At 39.8% G+C, this 18,983-nt stretch overlaps 1 protein-coding gene across 3 annotated transcripts in view; it reads right to left on the bottom strand.

Moving 5' to 3' along the window:
* Positions 1-18,978, bottom strand: part of MAATS1 (MYCBP associated and testis expressed 1) — a 30,602-nt gene extending 11,624 nt beyond the window's left edge. Inside the window, exons 1-11 of one of the 3 annotated variants that reach the window (XM_031056639.1) lie at positions 18,865-18,978; positions 18,333-18,406; positions 16,144-16,295; positions 13,281-13,364; positions 11,919-11,984; positions 10,836-11,035; positions 9,949-10,126; positions 9,455-9,612; positions 9,030-9,212; positions 8,736-8,878; positions 2,010-2,123 (exon numbers count right to left, since the gene is read on the bottom strand). In XM_031056639.1, coding sequence (XP_030912499.1) covers positions 2,010-2,123; positions 8,736-8,878; positions 9,030-9,212; positions 9,455-9,612; positions 9,949-10,126; positions 10,836-11,035; positions 11,919-11,984; positions 13,281-13,364; positions 16,144-16,271 — 1,254 coding nt within the window. In that variant the 5' untranslated portion in view covers positions 16,272-16,295; positions 18,333-18,406; positions 18,865-18,978. Of the gene's footprint in view, positions 1-2,009; positions 2,124-8,735; positions 8,879-9,029; positions 9,213-9,454; positions 9,613-9,948; positions 10,127-10,835; positions 11,036-11,918; positions 11,985-13,280; positions 13,365-16,143; positions 16,296-18,332; positions 18,508-18,864 lie in introns of those variants that run through there. The other 2 variants (XM_005420574.3, XM_031056640.1) reach the window with 2 other exon arrangements.
* Positions 18,979-18,983: the final 5 nt, after the last annotated feature.

Below are 18,983 nucleotides of genomic sequence, written 5' to 3'. Positions count from 1 at the left end.
CCAGCACCCAGGAGGAGGAAAGCAGAACTAGTGAGAGGACTTGTGATTTGGTATGTTCTTCTTCTCTGGAAAGAAGGAATGAATTTCCAGTCCCAGAGAGCTAAACTCTACCACATCACCTGGCTACAGTGTGAAATCCCTGCAGGACAGTTTTGGAGATGGTGATGGCACACACACTGGTAAGCCAAACTGCTTGGTGTGATACTAAGATTAGGTTTGGATTTTTATGAGGAGCATTTTTCTGTACTTCTGTTTTTGAATGCTGCAAATGATGCCTTAGCAAGTGTAATCATCAGCTTGTCCATCTGCCTGCTACAGACCAGCAGGAAAGAATGAGAGGAGATGAAAAGCCTATCATGCCCTGCAGAAAAAAAAAAGAAAAATTAAGGATATAGAAGAATCTAGGAGATGGCTGCAAACTAGAGGAGGCTGGAAGAAAGTTTTAAAGTAATGAAGGAATTCAGAGGTGCTCTGTGAGCTTGTTGTGGCTATTAAGTCCATTAGAAATGACCAGGGGAGAGAAGCTGTGGATGCTTGCAGCCTCCATTCTCTCCACTTCATCCTGGCACAGTTTCTTTCCAAGATCCTCAGTTCCAGTGGGAAGCATTTAGCAGTTGGTGCTTGTATGGGTGTGTGGCAGGAAGAGAAGCATTAACAACACAGAAGAGCCTTGTTTGTAGTGCTCCTCACAGCCACCTGGTAGGAGAAACCTTACTTGGATTTGGCAAGGCAGGAGATGTTAGTGCTGCTCTTCAGTGGCTCAAGTGGCCTGATTTTACAGATGGAGCTTCACTGGAGAGCTCCATCTTTTATGTGTTCACACATAAAAATTCTTGAAAATAAACCAAATGTTGACAAAATTCATGAAGATGTAATTCTATTGTATTGGAATTAAAAAAAAACCCACCCAAGTATAATCTGTGACCACACTCAAGAATGACTACAAGTGGTAGAAAAATTTTTCTGATTTCTTTATATGTTACCTCAAAGTACTTAAAAATCTGCCAAACTGGTAAGCCTAAACAGTATAAACCCACCACTGCAATAGAGTATCTGATGCTTAGAAGTTGGTAAAGCTGTGAAAAGCTCTCCCCAAGGAGATAAAAAATTCTTGTTCCAGTCATCCTAAAATAGACTGCATAAAACATAGAATATCATACTGCACAAAGGAACACAGCAGCATGGATGATTTAATAAGACTTTCTCTCTTCACTTTCATGGTTGTGTGACTCTTAAATTCACAAGTTTAAATAGTAATTCTGTCTGATTCTTAGTACATCATGAAAATGGTGTTATTAAGAAGACAAAACAGTCCACTGGGGCAACCAGCTCTTAAGTATGTTGCTTTAACAAAGGAAAGGAAGTTGCAGCTCCCCTAAAAAGTAATTTTTTCCTACAGCATATCACAGCCCCCATGACACATCATTACTGCTGTTTCAATCTCTGCAGGAGAATCATTATCTGTGAACTAGTGCATGTTCATCAAACACTGCATCTTGCATGATGACAAGAGCTTCACTCCAGAAAATTAATGAAGTGCACGCTCAGTGCTAAGCAGCCAATGTCTCTCTGACTTCAGTAAGTCTAAACTTAATTGCCTCACTGGATTATGATAGTGTTGTCAGATCAGAAGGTTGGAAACTACTGAATATTAATGACACTAATAATGATAATGATAATAATAATGATGATGAAGATGATGATGATGCCTTTTTGTCCCCCAAGAACAAGGAAACAACATGTCTACTAATTTTTGTCTTTTTAAAATAAAGTTTACTTCAGGATTTGGCCAACAAATACTGTAAATTATTTTCCAATCTTTGGCTGCCAGTATCCTTATAAAATAGAGACCAAGAGAGTCTTAAAAAACAATGATGGCTATTTTTAACAGGGATGCACACAAAAAAAATAAAGCTCCCTTCTTTCATTCCCTGGGCATTCCTTTAACAACTGTGTAGGAAACAATCAGGGATCAACAGGGAAAAAAGTGCTAAAACCAGCTCACTTACAATTGATGGTTTTTCCAGAATTAGAGTGGGTGGCTTAGGAACAGGGCTTTCTACTTTTTCACAGACAGGGGGAGGCTTCTTTGGCTCCTTGGCTTTTTTCTTCTCCAGAAGTGCCTGCAAAAGACATCCAATTTAATATGAATGTGGGTAGATAGAACAACATAACAAGGCCACTCCTCTAGATGCTGACTCTTGCTGACTACACTGACTACAGGGAGCTGAAAGCTTTACAGTCTTGTGGCTTCTATTTCTTCCTGCAGATCAACTGAAAAATTGACCATGGTCAGTAGATGAGGTTATTGGTTGGTCAGAAGACATGGATGGGAATGTCAAAATCATATGTAAGAAGGAAGCAGGAGTTATTTTACTGTATTTACCAGTAAGTCATCAGCACTTGTGAGTCACCTAAAATTAAACTAAAGTGTGTATGAACTTAATCTCTAATTCCCAAATAATTAATTTTGTAGGAATGCTATAAGTCTTTTCCTTTAATGATACGTAATTCTTGTTACTGTGGTTTACAAATGTTGTGCATTTGGGAGGTTTTATGAAGGGGTCACTTGAAGAGGGTATTGTCATTGTTCTGTGGCAGTGAAATGTCTTTGTATGATAAGCTATTACTGCACAAGATCGACCAAATGACCCCTGTTGTACTGCACTAAATAGTTTATTTAGTGGCCGTCTTTGTATTGGGTGATGGGAAAAAAATGTTACTGGGTGTGTCAGGTCACGTGGATGGTGTATTCCCCCTCCCTTTCACATGGTTGCTCCCTCACACACTTCCCCCCCTTTCTGTATACTCTGGTGGTCCGTCCCACGGGTGGCCCCTCTGCTCACCCCTCCCCAGTGGCATCCCATTGGCCACGGTCCTCCTTCCCCACCCCCGTTCCCTTGGGTATAAAACTCCCTGCAAGAGAGCCACAGCCTCTTTCCTGATTGCGTGGTGGCTGTGCCCCCAGTGTCCTGTTCCCAAGCCAATAAACTAGACACTTGTCCCTACATGGGGAAGAGCGCTTCTTGTCTTTTATCTTTCGTCTATGCAAGTCCGTGTGGGCCTGGGTTCGAACTGGCCGGGTTGGACCTATACAAAGCCCAGAGAGAGCTACGGATTACTGCAGACCCCTTCCTAGCAAAATATGTTTTGGAACTCTGCTCTGCTCATTTACAACTGCCCAGCAGCCCCGTGGCACCCACAGCAACTGCACAGGTGGACTGGGGGCAAAAGAGAAACTGGCTTGTCCAAAAACTTTCTTCTACCAAGAAAATGCAAAAGCCCATTAAGTGTGGGTTTATCTTGCTTGCAGCTGATTGGTGGCAGATGCCACACTTTGTCATCAGACTGGAGTGTAAGTGCCACCACATCCTCAGCTCTTTCAAGACATTTTCAAACTGTTAAAAAAGCCCTAGTCCTGCCAATTTCCCACCACCAGCCCCTTAGAACTAAATATTCAGAAAAGCATTTCCAACTGCATGACAATGCTTGCCTGCTGCAGGACATGACACATTGGCTTGCACAGAAAGGCAAGGGAGTATATCCATTTAAAGCTTCTTCAAAACGATAATTCTACTACTGTATGGGTTGGATCTTTAGCCTAATTATTGAAAGATCATATTTCAGCAAGGGGAAGTGTGCCTTTTCCTTTTTTCACTCTCTCTCTTTCAAATGTTCAAATACAGTATTTCACCAGGGAGGGATATCAAAAGAAAAACTTAAGAAAAAAGTTCAATGCTGAATTTAGTTCTCCAGGAACAGGAAAGTGATGGCATTTGCACAGAATTTAATTGTGAAATTAATGAAGTTTTGAAACTCCAGTAGTCATTGTACAAAACCCTTCTTGCATGTAGGATCTGATCTTTCTGGTCAGGATAATGAATTGCTCCAGAAAAGGAAAGAGGTTTCTAGGTGGAGAGGATAAAATACTTTACTACTGAAAGCTTCTTAAATGGTCCATGTTAATAATGGAAGAATCAGAGCCTATAAACTGCTTTTCAGCCATGTGAAATAGTTATAGCCCAAAAATGTTGAGAGATTTTCTGAACTGTGTTTTGTATGTGAAGACCTTAGAGCTCCCTAGCATGAAGATTATAACAGAGATTTATAAGGAGATTTGCATGGCAGGGCAAGGCAAGCCAAAAGAAAAAGCTGCTGAAGTTGTGACTCTCTTGAACAATGGCTACTATGTTTATTAGTACAATCTCACATTCACAAGAATTTTCCTAATAAAACTGTGGCCTCCAAAAATGTTTCCTGCTAACCAGAATAACAAAATATAAACAGACTAACCACTTTTAAAGACAGAAAAATCTATGATTAATTTGGACAAGAGGGAATCCTTATTAATGCAGATTTGAGATATACTGCAGTTCTTAGAAGTGGCTTTATGTTTTCATGTCAACAATATCTAGTGCCTGCTTGACTATCTTGACTAAGTAAAAAAAAATGCTTACCATTTACTTTCTCTAATCTGAGGCTTTAAATGATTTTAAGATTTAACATAAGAAAAGAAAAAGATAATATAGGGGGTTTGCCTAAACTGGTTCTGCCCAACTTAACAAGTTCTCATTTTTGGAAACAGAGACACCAGGACTCAAGAATCACTACAAAAATACTTGATTTTAAAAGCTAAAAGTGCTAAATTTCTGAGCAACATACACCAAATGTTACTGTCTACATATCATACTCCAATTTTCCTGATACAGACTACATTCCTTTATTCAGGTAGCATGTTCAGAGTCAAGGTAGGATCTGACTGGATTGGACAGCGGAAGAACAAAAGTCATCTCTCTTCCATTCTCCTGGCAAACGCAGTGAACAGCAAATGGCACTCATGCTTTTCACCATACACCTTGGCTTCTCAGCCAGCTTCCGAGAGAAGCAGAACTCTTGACAGGATAACAGCTTAAGAAGCAACTCTCCATTCAAAGAAATCATTCAATCCATTCTTTAGATTCCTCCATTATCTTCCCTCTGATCCTCTCCATTCCACAAGATCCTAGGTATATTTGATTTTTGTGTATAGCACAAAGTATGCAGTCATGGTTCTCCTTCTTCCTCTTTGATCACAAATGAAAATTGTCGGATTACAGAATCACAGAATCAATGAGGTTGAAAAAGATCTCTGAGATCATTGAGTTGAACCTATGACTGAACACCACCATGGCAAGCAGACCATGGCACTGAGTCTGTCTTTTTTTTCATGTCCAGTCTTTCTTTGAACCCTGCCAGGGACCATGACTCCACCACCTCCCTGAGCAGCCCATTCCAATGTTTAATCTGTGAAGAAATTCCTCCTAATTCCAATCTAAACCTCCCCTGGTGCAGTTTAAGACTGTGCCCTCTTGTCCTGTCACTGGTTGCCTGGGAGAAGAGGCCAACCTCCCCCTGGCTGCAGTCTCCTTTCAGGTAGGATCACCGAGGACAGGCTGCCAACCTGCTTAGCAGTGCAGCCTGGCTGCTGCATCTTGGCTGATCAAGACTGACATAAAAGCTCTCAGAGCCTGTCTGAGCATGAGCCAACCAACCCTGTGTGCAGATCTGTTCTTGAAGAAATAACTGCTTAAACAGCCTTTCCTATGCTTTGAAGTTGGCAGAGATTTTCTCCAGAGACATTCTTGGCCCCTCTACTTCTCTAACTCTTTCCAGCAACTGGATGAAGGAAAACAGACATGGTGAGAATTGCACTTAATGCTGAGGTGAGAAGTTTCTGGTTCTGACCTCACCTTGATACAACACTTTGAAACCCCCTGATGCCTCATCCCTCTTGAGTTACCAGAGCACAGAGGGTCTGCCTAAAGTCATGTATTGTTCTGCACTGAGATGTCTTCTACCACCTCCTCCACTCCTTGGTGTATTCACTATACCTAGCTGCATTTACTCCCTGCAGTAGTTATCTGTATTGGGATGTTATGCCCTTAATGCCTTGGATTTTCATACTGGGCTGTCTATATAATGGCTCACTTGCACTCCTTAAAGCACTGTTAGTTGTGCTGGCTAGGAACTATCCTTCTCTGTCCTTTTACCGATCCGGCTTAAGATAAAGATTTTTGTTTTTACTGTAAATTTTGGGTCACTCCTGTTTCTGCCATGTTCTCTTATTTTAGAGAATTATTCAAAGATTACTGAGTGCACATAATACTTCTGCAAAAGGCTTCAGGATGGTCCTAAAATAAGTTTGCTTCTAAAATCACTTCTTTTGGCTTAGTTTCATGTCTGAAAGAAGCAGCTCTCATTCTTAGATCCTTTTTGTAGTTACTTGGATTATTGCTTATCCCTTCTAAAAAGCATTAAGCTTAGGAATACCCTCAATATGGCAAACAAAAAGGAATATAATGAGGAGAACTCATCCATCTTTCCTCGTGTTTGGCCAGAGAAGCAAGCCTTGACAACTTCCTTTACTAAAACTAATTGCTTCAGAGGTCAGTATCTTGCACTCCTCTTATATTTGTCCCTTGCTTCTAGATAATCCAGGAAAAATTTTAAAAACTCATTGTAGAGGTAGATCTCCATGTACTCTGAATTTTCTAGGATTCCACTTTATTTCTAAGATTATGGGAGAGAATTTATGGATTAAGTGTGCTAGGAGAGTATTAAAATAAAGCTTTAGAATAGAAAACTGATCTGGCTACTCAGCTATAGAAATAAAGCAAAGCAACACAGTGCCCTTGTAAGATGATCCCCAATTACCTGATTTAAACTTCTTTTCTACTGTGTGTGATGGGAGGTTTGCTGGCACAATTGGGACTGCTTATTCCAGGTGGTCAGAGAGCTCCTCTCAGGGAGGATTGTCCTAAATTCTGTTAATGCAAGTACTCTGCATGCTATACTGCTCTGTTTTTGACAGCTTCAGCAGCATTTGAGCCGGGCCTGTCAGCAAGGCTCTGCGAAGCCAGAACATGCTATAGCCATTGAACTTCAGAAACAAAAGCCTCTGATGGGAGAAGTGACCAGGAACAGCAGCATAGAGCTCCAGAGATAATTGGGCCAGTCATTTCTTGATTCTCTGAACAGAAAGTTTGTTTAAATGTAACAATGGAGGCAGTCTGGGTGTTTCACAGTGTCAGTACTTTCTGCTTGTCAGGACCAACCAGTCTGGTGTCTTTTTCTATATATCTAAAAGCAGCAGTTAAATTTTTCATAATGGATTTATTTGATAATTTTCGTCTGCAAATGAAACAGTTTATGATTTCAAAAGAATATGCATTTGGCATTTTGTGGTGGGGAAATGAGTATTACTTATGTTAGCCTCTCAGTTGCTATAACTCAATGCAGACCAAGGGATCTACACCGATTTAAGAAAGAAAATGTGCATTTGTTTTGCATTCCATCTTCCTTTGTCCACCAATTTTTCTTTGAAGAGACATTATTGTGTCAGCAGCCAGCATTTGGCTGCTCACATGTCTTCTCTGTGGCTACAGTTTAGACACTTCACCACAGTCTTTCAAACAATGAGGAGTATTTTAAACAGACAGAATACAAGTGCTGTAACTGGAATTCAGCTCCAAAACCTTGGACTAACATTCTGCTGACAATGAGAACCATGTTATGATGCAGACTGCACAATTACTTCTTGAATTTTATGCATACCCACCCAAACTCAAATCTCTTCAACACTTCTGTGTCTTTACGAGTTTTGTCCTTACTCTTGAACAATTCCTGTAGCACTCAAGATTTTTTTTTGTAAAGTTTCTTTCTGGATAGTAATGAAATGCAATACTTCATCTTTACAAGATCCAGCAGAATTTAAATTTGAGATAATATGATTGATTTTTCAGACCAAATTTCAATTTAAAATTCAGCAATAGCAGATTACTGTCTGCTTTGACATTATTATTGCATTACACTAAAACAAAAGAAGTGTGTGTGTGTGTGTATATATATGTATATATAAAAATATATAAATGTAAGTGAAACTTGCCAAAATTTACAAATGAGAGTCACTATTTTCCAAAAATACAGAAGCCAGCCAAGAATATTCCTGATTTTACATGAAGGCAACCCTCAACAGCATCACAAGAAGTGTACTTAAAAGTACATGTAATTTACAAATATTGTGATTGCAGATGCAAATGAGGCACTTCTTTCCTTGGTGGTTAATTGCATATATGGACACCTCATCTGCATGAACAATTGTGACAAATTAAGATATGCAAAATGCTATTAGCGTGTTTGCAAATCAGATGCTGTTCTTAGGGAACAACAGTGATATGCATCCACCATGGTGACCTGATTCTGTGAGTAGGGTCATTTTAATCATGCTCTGCTACAGATGCTTTTACAGTATGTACTTAAAATGTACTTTTAAAATAATGTACAAAATTTTTAGAACATGAATCCAGATTCGCTTTCTTTAATTATTGGAAGCTTGACAGTGTAGCCTAAGTAGTGTATTATAAAATGGAACAGTGAGAATGAGAAAAGGGAGAGAATTTCAAATTGACATAATATGTTCCAATCCAAATACCTGATCTGGAGGAAGACAGATTTGTTTGTGCTTGTTGTCTATATGATTGCAGTAGAAGCAGGAGTGAGAGTACTGATGGGCTGAGTATCAGAGCAGTACTGGTCAAGCCTGCAACAATCTGCATGTTTGATTCATTCTGTCCTAGAAGCTGTTTTATAGAATAAGAATTCAGTACAGAAAATTGGGAAGAAGCTTACACATATTCCCAATTGCATTTATAAGCAGTTCAAATCTAAGAGGAACTGACATGCTGCTGGATGCATACCTGGTGAACTTGTGCCAGGGCTACCTCTAGTCTTCCTGATCTTTTAATATAGCCAGTCTTAGTGATAATGCATTTAGGTTTTGGAGCTTTAATCTTGATCGGGAAGATAGAAGGCGGGGCAGATTTTTCCAGTTCACACAATCCTAAGATTATAATATGAAGAAAGATTATAATATATACAAGGATTTTAATACAAACAGTGCTTAAGTAGTGGAGTGATGGGGAGGGAAACTTGAATTTTGGCAATATCCCAAGTAAGTACCTCCCACAACCAAGTCTTCCAAAATGCCTTACCTGCAAAGGTGTTAAGATAGTAGTTTTTTACCGCATAGTAGTCAGAATTGTTGTCTGGGAAAAAACCATTTCGAGACAAAGGAGCGTATGTTTGTGATCCAAAGTCATTATACTCTCTGATGATATCTCGTCTCTCCAGCTTTCCCATCCAATTCTTCCTCTTAGCTATCAGTTTCCTGAGCACTGAAAAGGAAATACAAATGTGAGACGGTTCACACAAATAGTTCTATAAAAGCCGTATCTTTGTAAATTCACAAGAGCTTTTGCTAGATAAAATAAAAACATGACAAAGCAAATGCTGGCCATGCACATTGATATTGTGGATACAACCTATTTCATTTTGAATAGATGGTAAACTTGGGAAAATAGAAATGGCTTGTCTGAAAACTGTCTCATATCCTTCTCTTCCTGTCTTTCAGACTTACTCAATGCACAGTCATGCTGAATCTTTCTCATTTTCTCTTCTTTAGCCTTCTGATGATTTTGCCAGTGGTCGTTCAAGCGCATGGCATTCAGCTCATTCCGATTCTCCTCTCGCCTCTGCAGCAGCTTCTTAAAGACTTCCATTTGAACCTTCTGCAACCTGCAAGGAGAGCAAAGGTCAGGCAGTATTGAGTGTACTCTGCAGTGTTCTGTGCAATGCTGTCACCATCAAATCCTACATACCTTTACAAATAGCTCATATTGCATTTCTCATATTCAATCTTTCATGTTAGAAAGGGAGTTAAGCACTGGTAAAATATATTGTGCTAGCAGACCTGGAGACTAAATTTAAGAAAAATATTCCTTCCCAAAATCAGGGTATTTTCACAGAATTAGAAGGCTTGTTGTACCCTTCAGCCAATCCCCTAAACCTTCTTGCTCCTCCTCCACTCAGCAAATAATTAAAAGAAATAAAAGAGTATAAGTGGATTCCTACTTATCTATTTCCTCTTCTCTATAAGCCCACTCCTTCCTTTCCATAGCCTCCATCATCTTCAACCTCTTTGCGATGTTTGAGGGACTGTCCATGGGTGGCAGAGCCGCTTCCCAAGCATGTTTTTCCCGGATGCGGTCAATAATTTCCATCTCAGCTTGTCCTGCTGGCAGCCCCCGACCTTACAGGGACAAGAAGCATTAGCTCTTTGGGAGATTGGCAAATCCTACAAATAGCCACCACCAAAAAGTATGAGAGGGCTGGATGGGTACACGCCCATGTGGTAAACACAAGCAGAACTGTCAAAAGCCAGAAGTAAATATTTCTAAGGCCAGCGAGATTCTACAGTATGAGGCATGGTAGGAGCTGCAGTTGCTACAGTTCAGTGCACACTGACACTGGCACTTCATTCTTCTACTGCAGGCTGCAAAGGGAGAAAAGCTTTTCTAGGAAGATACTTTCTGAGAATGAGCACTTTCTTTGGCATGTGCAGCGTCCATCATCGTTACAGGTGAGACACTGGGAGATGAGGATCACAGGTATGTTCTGGGGCAGCAGTCTTCATGCTGGTTTTTTTTTTTTAATGATGTACAAAACTCAGAGCAGCTGAAGAACAGTGAACAGTGGGTTAATGGAAAAACTGCTCCTAGTTCCCATTTGTGAAACGTGACCTTTTTATACTGAATGGTCTTCAAAACCCTACATGAAATGCCCCAGAACCATTAAGTAGTGAAATATCATACTTATTTTAGAAACAGACAAATTAATTGCCCCAAATGCACACAAAAACAGACCGCCAAAACTGGCAATAGCCTGACATTGAAAAGAAAAGAACTTCCTGCTAAAGAGGTGACATGATTATTTTAATTTATCTTAATTTCATAACTCACCCCAAGTGAGTGTAGCAAGTGTCAGAATTTCAGGGACTGAGCCACTGCGGACTATATATTCAGGGGAATAGGGATCTGTCTGTGCTTCACCATCCCTGTAATCTGTCTGTGTCCCCAGAGTTCGGAACATGAGGCTGAGGACCAGGCTGTCCCCTGCATCCCCTGCATCCCCTGCAGCTGACAGGATACGCGACTCTGTCCTAGAAAGAGGTGCAAGATGGAAGATTGGTCACATTCATTAAAAAAACCTCCAAGCAAACAAACCAGAAACACGTCAGTCAAAGGTGGGAGTCTTAAATGTGTTTCGGTTTATCTTAACATTACTCCCATTGATGTTAACTCCGTTATCTTTGGTAAAAGCAGACTGAGGCTACACTGAGTCTGAAACACCCTCCTTAAGTAAATAATCCAGAAATCTTCTCATTTCAGCTCTCATGATTATTACATACAAATCTTCCCTACCAATCCATTCTAAAGCATTGCATTTAATGGACACAAAATTGTTGAAGTAACATGAAGTAGGACTGCTTCAATTTAGTTTACATGTTTCTCTTCCTAACAATTCCAGAATAAAAATTTAATTCTGACATAAGCACATGCAATTTCCATTAACTCAACCAGGAAGTGAATTTTATTATGTGACCTCAAAATTTGATACTCTCTGAAAACCACATTAGACTACGTTACTGATGCTCTACATCTCTGAGCAGCATTGCATCTATCACAGAGATTGTAATAAAAGATCAGAAGACCTTCCAACAATATTGCTCTACTAGATAACCAATGTTATCTCTTCTAGAATTCAGAGATGCCAAGCTTTCTATTTCAAACCTCACAGTCTTAACACACTAGAGGCATATCCTTTATTCACAAAGCACTACTTATATACTGCAAGCAAATTCTGAAACAGTCCATCATCTATTTCTTCTAGAATTCTCAATGATGAGAGCAGCACCTTACCTCTTAACAAGCTTTTCCTGTTGGTTCATTATGAAAAATAGTGGTCACCAGCTAAATCATTTCCTGATCTTCTGGTGAGATGTTACCCATTACAACCGCAATTTTCCAAAAGTCACTACTTACTGTTTCTTTGAATCAGCAACAGCTTCTTGAACACGTGCTGGAGGCAGCTTAGAAAAGCTGAGAGGTCTGAAGAGAGAGAATGAAAGTAAGACAACAAGGATGAGCCTAAAAGATCATTATGGTTCAGAAAAAACACAGTCCACTAAATTCAGTGGAGTTAATACTGATTTTCCACAACTGTGGTTCTGTTAGTTGCATATTTAAGAATTGTGGCTAAATATTAAAGAACTCTTTCATAGCCAAGGAGGAACAGAGTTTACAGTTTCACCAGTAAACACCAGGACTGAGTGTTATTCTTATAACTCAAAGCAGAAAGTGCAGTTGCAAAACAAGACAATTACTAAAGTTAGTTTTGGGTGTGTTCCCAATATTTTGTGTATGTTTCACTAAGTAGCTTACTTTTTTTACTTCACTTTCACTTTTTTGAAAGAGTAGTGTTTTTTTTAAATAACTGCTTGAAATCCTGAAATTCATTCCTACTATTAGCTGATAAGCTGGTTTGGACTTATCTAATTTTATTGTTTCATTTTTTGCAATACTTTATGAGGTATCTTGAAAGTGATTTGGGCTCAACTACATATTAATAATTCCTTCCTAGGCATTCTTATAGTTTGCATATTGCAGTTCTCTGTCGATTTCCCTTAGCCTTTGGGAGACTTTGAAGCTTAATTTCACATTGCAGAAGATAACATTGTCTTTGTTCTTTTACAACTGTTGATAAAGGAGCAATAATAAACTTCAACTCATTAAACTTTGCAATTTTTTAATATTTGAAGTGGATATAGTGGCCAATAGCTGCTGAGTAAAATAGTGAATGCAATTCAAAGTGTATGTGACTAAGCCAAGAATGCTTATATGGTAGCTTTTGGTTCAGATCTCGAGTCCATTGCTGACCTGCAATGTACTTGTGGAAGGAGCAGAGCAGTCCTGCAATAGGGGACATAGAGGAAAACTTAATCAAGGCTTCCCTTTGCTCCCTTTCTGCTCCTGGAAGAAACTGGGAATCAAAGGGTTCCTTCTTAAGGAAACACCTTTCTAGGGGTCTGGAGAACCACACTGGCTTTGTAAATATCTTCTTCCTCTGCAGGATGATCTACAGCCCAAAGCTTTCTTATTAAGTACAGAATGTCTGATATATTTGCTTATATGGTAACTCAAAACTGAAAATTCTGTCATAGTGTGAATTTAGAAAGACCTTGTGTTTTAAGATCTGGTTACTATTAAAATTTTCTATTTTCTCAAAGAACTGATCAAAGTACTGACAGAAAATACAGAAAAAATAATGCTCTGACCTTTACTTAGGTGCTCTTGAAAATGCACAGAAAGAAGCTGAACCCTGTTTCAAATCAGTTCATTCCTTACCGTGTAAAATATTTGTAGCGATTCCTTCCATTAACTTCAGGATCTTCATACACAACCCGAGGCAGCTGAAGAGAAGACTGACCTCTGAGAGCCAAAATACAGGACATCATTTAGAAAGTATGTTCAGAGAAGTTCTCTTTTTTCCTTATGCCTTTTTTTTTCTCTCTCTCCCCTCTGGTTGCACTATCCAACATGCACACTACAAATTCCCCCCAAGCCTCAGACTTACACAAACAATTTTATTTTGGTTTCTTCACATTTACCTATGTAGCAAAACAGTTTGACACTTTATTTCCCACTATGTGTGATCAGGAAATGGTCTTTACTGTCTTTATTAAAACTTATGAGCTTGTACATGCTTGACTTTGTAAAGGAAACCACTTTTATTGGAAGTGGGGGGAGCAGGCTTATTGTCTTAAGAGTGAAACAGTTTCCAAATATGTGTAAAGACAGAATGAGCAAAGGAGAATGCACTTTCTACTTTGAAAAGTAGGTAAAGAGATTTTAAGCAAATGTTTAAAAATTTAGAATCAGCAATTTCAATTTGAGTTCTCCAGTAAAGGAGAAAAATTAGGACAATCATGGGAATGTTTCAAAATCTATGCTGGAACAACCCTATCTTTTGCAAGAACACTTCTTTTTTTTTCCCCCATTTTGAATTTAAATTTTGCAGATGGTTTAAATTTTTCACTATAACATCTTGAAGAGTCTTCTTTAAGGCTTTGGAAGATCATATGGAAAACCTCATTAAGGCAGTCAGTGAGATAATGGGTAGAACTGAGAAATTTGAAAGTTTTTTATCAGGATTGCTACTTGATTTAACAACTGCTTTATACTCCATTCTTATTATTCTCAACCTGCACAGTTGTTAAAGACAAAAAATAGAAGTTCTTCCCAGGGAAGTTGTGGATACCCCATCCCTGGAAGTGTTTGAGACCACATTGGACAGAACTCTGAGTGAAAGGTATCCCTGCGCATGACAAGGGGATTGGAACTACATGATCATCCACCCCAGGCCATTCTATGATAATTTTATTTCTTTGAGCTATGTATAAGGCAAATCTTGAAGACCATTTTTGGCAACTTGTATGAATTCTGACCTCAAGATGTATGGGCTTGTGGTTACTGGGTTTGGTTGCTGATGCCTGATTTTAATTACAAGGGAATATTTACAGAGATACAATTAACAATACCTAACATTGCTTGACAGCTGAGATCAAAACAGAGGATTACATGCTGAGACCTGTTGTCTTCCAAGCCCTCATCTAATTCCTGCAAACTGTGCTGTGGAATCCAGGGAGGCACAGTATGGCTCCCTGCCACAGGAAAGCTTCCAGGGAGATGGTTCATTAACCTCCTGTGACACACAATTTACTGCCAAGGTAAGTTTAAAGTCATCTCTTCCCAAGGCTTTCAGTCACATCACATAAGAAAAGAGAAGGGAATATTTTGAGATGCAGTGTCATAACCTGATATACTTGCTCAGCACTAATCAACCTATTATTGTGAAGTTGTGTTTGTAATTCAAATGAGTTAATTGAGCTGATGGCTAGTTCCATTAGCTGACTCTTTACATATCAGACTGTTGCTCCATGCAGATGGATTTGTTTCATTCAGCACAGGTGGGCACTTATTCTTATGATCTAACTTTATTAGCATAAACCGTTCATCCTGTTATGGTATAGTTATAGGCACAATGGGAACCCAGGGAAATAGCCCTTTTTATTCCACAGATCCTGCCTCTTGCATGTCCTTGACTTATATTTGCTGACTTTGCTGAAATAAATGAGCATTTATTCCCAGTAACCTTGCAGAGGCAATGCAGCTACTGAGAAGACAGCTGGGAAATATTCTGTCTTCTGTATCAGCAGCACTGTCAATCAGTGCAGGTTGAAACAGAGGGGATGTATTTCTCATTTTTTGTTAATTGCAAGACATTTTGCAAATACATGTTGTTGAAATGTAAATTAACTTTAAAGCAGTGCAGGTGTCAAGTTGTTACAGAATTGCAGGCAAAATGTAAGAAGCCGCTGAGGTGGTCATGCACTGGGGACAGTTTGAAACACTGAAAATAGTATTAAGAAAAAAATACTCTAAATTTTATTTTTTTATTATGGTAATGAGAAGAATATGCCTTTAAAACTGAACAAAACCAGGTGTGAAATCTACTGTATCTTTCTTGAGCATCTCTTGATTATTGTCTGGCATGTGGCAGTTACCAGCAACCCAGAGCAAGCGCCACCTGAAAAGCCCATGGTCTAAAGTCACTTGCTTAAAGCAGAAAGAACCTTTGAAGACAAAAACCTACGCTGATGCCTGCAGTCTTGAATACAGCTACAAGAGGAGTTAAAAAACTTGTGGTGTGGCAAAACACATAAACTTTTTTTTTTTAATATCTGCTGAATCAGAACCCAAATTGTGACACCGGGAGAAAGCTCAACTAAGAAACCCCTGCAGTAAAAATGCGGTGCCCTGGTTCAGGCCCCAAGGACCCTGGAAGGAGCAGCAAAAGCAACCTAACCAGCTGCAATTGCACGGGACTAAAATCAAAGAGCTCCCACTGAAGTAACACACATGAGTCACTGAAGTCTTCATAACTCCTCTGATCTGTAAGAGAGTGAAATAACTCTCTTCTTTTTCATGGCAACCGCTGCAAAGCAGATAGCACAGGGATGAAGGAATGTGCAACATCCACCCTGTAAGAAACAGATGGGTAACCATACTCCACAACAGCTGCAATCACTTAATTTCAAGGGAAATATAAGTAGGAGCAAATTGCAGTCATCTCCACTTCAGCGTGCATGGCTTTTTGTTGGTTTTGTTTGTGTGCTAGTTTTAAATTGTCCAACCATAGAACACTTACACAGCAAGGTGCTGAAGAGCCTCCAGGCGCTGCTGAGCCCTCCATCTTCGACCAATATATGCAGGCACTGGATCTTCACTCTTGAAACACAAACTGCAGCCTGGAAAATGAATCACTCCAGTAGCCATGCTTCAGAATATTGGTGCCTTCACCTAGCATTTGTGTGGACACAAAGAAGAGAGGCTGCAATTTAGCCCCTTCAAACAGCATTAAAGAGAGCAGAATTCCAGCCTGCTGTGATTTACAGGACTGCACATTTGGGATGGGGAAAGAAGGCGGCATACGTATGCTAATGATGTCAGCTAGTTAGATGCTTCTTCTCAAGATGTGGAGCATACCAGACTAGCAGCAGATGCACAGATTTGTCTTCTGGCTGTTTTCCAGTGCTAAACTTGTACTGAAAACCAAAAGGTCTAACAGTTTGTTACATAAAGAAGTTAGTGTGCAGTAACTGTGAATGTGCAGCAATGTGAACTTCTAGCACATTACCCCATGTAACTCCTTCCTATTTCTAGTGCTCTAGAAATTAAGTAACATATTCCACTTGCAGGGTAAAGTTACATTATTTTATACTGGAATGATTTTAGCATTTGTTAAAAATAACTCAAAGGGAGCTAGCATACAAAAATGATCACATTAAACATCTACACCCTTCCTTTTAAGGACTAATTTCCCTGGGTAGATATGCCTTAAATTGCTAAATTTATGGTTGCCAATAAATCTTTGCAATCATAAGTGATGTAGCTCTATTGGCTTGAGCTTCTGTAAAGACTAAAATCAGAACTGAGTTGTGAATTGCCCCTTTCATTTCAGCAGGTGCTAACTCAAATGCATACAGGTGACATTTCAGGAATACTCACCAGAATGTAAGACAGTGTCAATTGATGAAGATCTAGTCACCCTACCATGAGTAGCTGCTTGCTGTGCACAAAATTGCATTTTTGTTCCATTTGTCCTCAAAATGAGTTCAACTTTTGAGTGTTTGGAATACCCTATGAACTAATACTATCACAACCTCTGTCCATCCCAAATTGTGAAGCTACAGATTAAGAATTCAAGGATGTAGGGTTTTGAATTGTACATTATACACTTGCTGATTGATTCTAAAACATGTTTTATGCAACAGTGTGCCACCACACCCATCTGCACCATTACACCTGTGACATGGCAACTTTAGTGACAGGATGCCTGTTTACTTCATCTGGCCTGAACTGTTAGCACAGCCATATTGTTGCAAGGGTCTCACTGATGACAGGCAATGTTCCCAGCTCTGTCTCTCTAGGGACAGCAGACAAATACTTTTTTGTTTTCGTGTAGATATAAGAAATATTCTGAGATAATGTAGTAAGAGATATCCAGCAACATTCTTAAAAAAAAAATTCTCCTTGACTCCACTGTTGGAAAGCTGCTCAGGGCTTTTGTCCTTGCAGCAATGAAATCTGAGTTCAGAATATCTGTCTTGCAGCCTCAGTCACATGCATAGCTTCAGGAAGACTCTGTGTAAAATCCAATTCATTGTGCAGTTGCAACAAGTCTGTTTTCCTCTGGCATTCTACCTGTATGCATCCTGTGCAGCTATCAATCACTGCTGTCTGAAGGTGTGACTGCAACCCCCAGAGACATGCCCTAGCTGCTTTTAATCTAGCTAAGGAGAATACTGACAGCTAAGCATGGGCTAGCTAGGTAAAGATTAGCTAGGAAGTTAAACTCTGCTAATTCTGTATGAAGAATCAGCATGGATTTGCAGTCTTTATTGGCTGCTTAGTTGTTGCTAGATATTTCATTTTAGTCTAAGTAGGCTACACTGATCTGTAGTGTATCTCCCAAGGTAAGGAAGGAACTGACAGCTAAGGAACAACAGCCCAGCAGATGCCCACCTATTTTATTAGCTCTAAGTAACTTATACAAGCTATAATTAACAGCATTTGAAGATAGACTATTAAAAATACTGACACACAGCTTAGGAAATGTCTCAGAACATGAAGATGGGTATTTCTAGGCTGCTGTTAGAGTCACCATAGACCAGCAATCATAGCTACTCCCTGTGTTGTCTTGTTTTACATAAAACTTGTTTCTCTGCTTTGTATTTTGCTGTTCTAAGGGAGCAGCTTAGGACTGAGATAGTTGCTACCCATGTGTATGCAGAAATAGATAAGGTGAACATGTGAGCTGTCTTTGGCCAAACCTACCAGTCCATCACCAAGTTAAGCATGGACATTTGACTTTGGAGGGTCCTTCTCACTTCACAGTGTGTACAGAGGGTCTGAAAGACAAGTAAACAAACATAACTAGTTACATAGTTGAGGAATCAGCATGAATCATCAGGCTCCACTTCCTTCTTTAAAAGTCTGTCTATAAGAGAGAGTATGAAACAAACTAGGAAGAAAGAACTGATATATATGTCTCTGTATCAAACAGATGTCACCATCATGCAAATGAGCCTCAGAGCTGAAATCCTACTGCTCTGTGGAAGATATAGGTGAAAAATCTAGTAGAAAAATTGGCTTTCTTTGGAGGCACCATCAACTTAAACAGAAACTGCGATGACATGAAACATTAAAAGGAAGGCATGGTGCAATGGTAATCAGTGGAAATACCATACTGTACATGATGCTTCCCCCTGGGACACAGAGCTGGCTTTGCTCCAGCTAATGTTTTACGGTCCCAGCCTCGCTGGAGCCGCCAGCCCTATCGCTTGCCCGCTGCTCGGGCGGCACCCACCTCGTGCCGAGCTCGGCGAGGGCCCCGGGGCCCTGGGGCAGGGGGTCCCTGGGGCGGGGGAGGCCTCACGCCTCGTCCAGCCCAACTCCCGGCCCCCGCCCGCCCAAGGGCTCGGCCTT

Source organism: Geospiza fortis, unplaced genomic scaffold (genome assembly GCF_000277835.1).
Source record: "Geospiza fortis unplaced genomic scaffold, GeoFor_1.0 scaffold1, whole genome shotgun sequence".
Taxonomy (NCBI): domain Eukaryota; kingdom Metazoa; phylum Chordata; class Aves; order Passeriformes; family Thraupidae; genus Geospiza; species Geospiza fortis.
The sequence above is the reverse complement of the archived record's forward strand: the minus strand, read 5'-3'. Positions and strand labels throughout refer to the sequence as shown.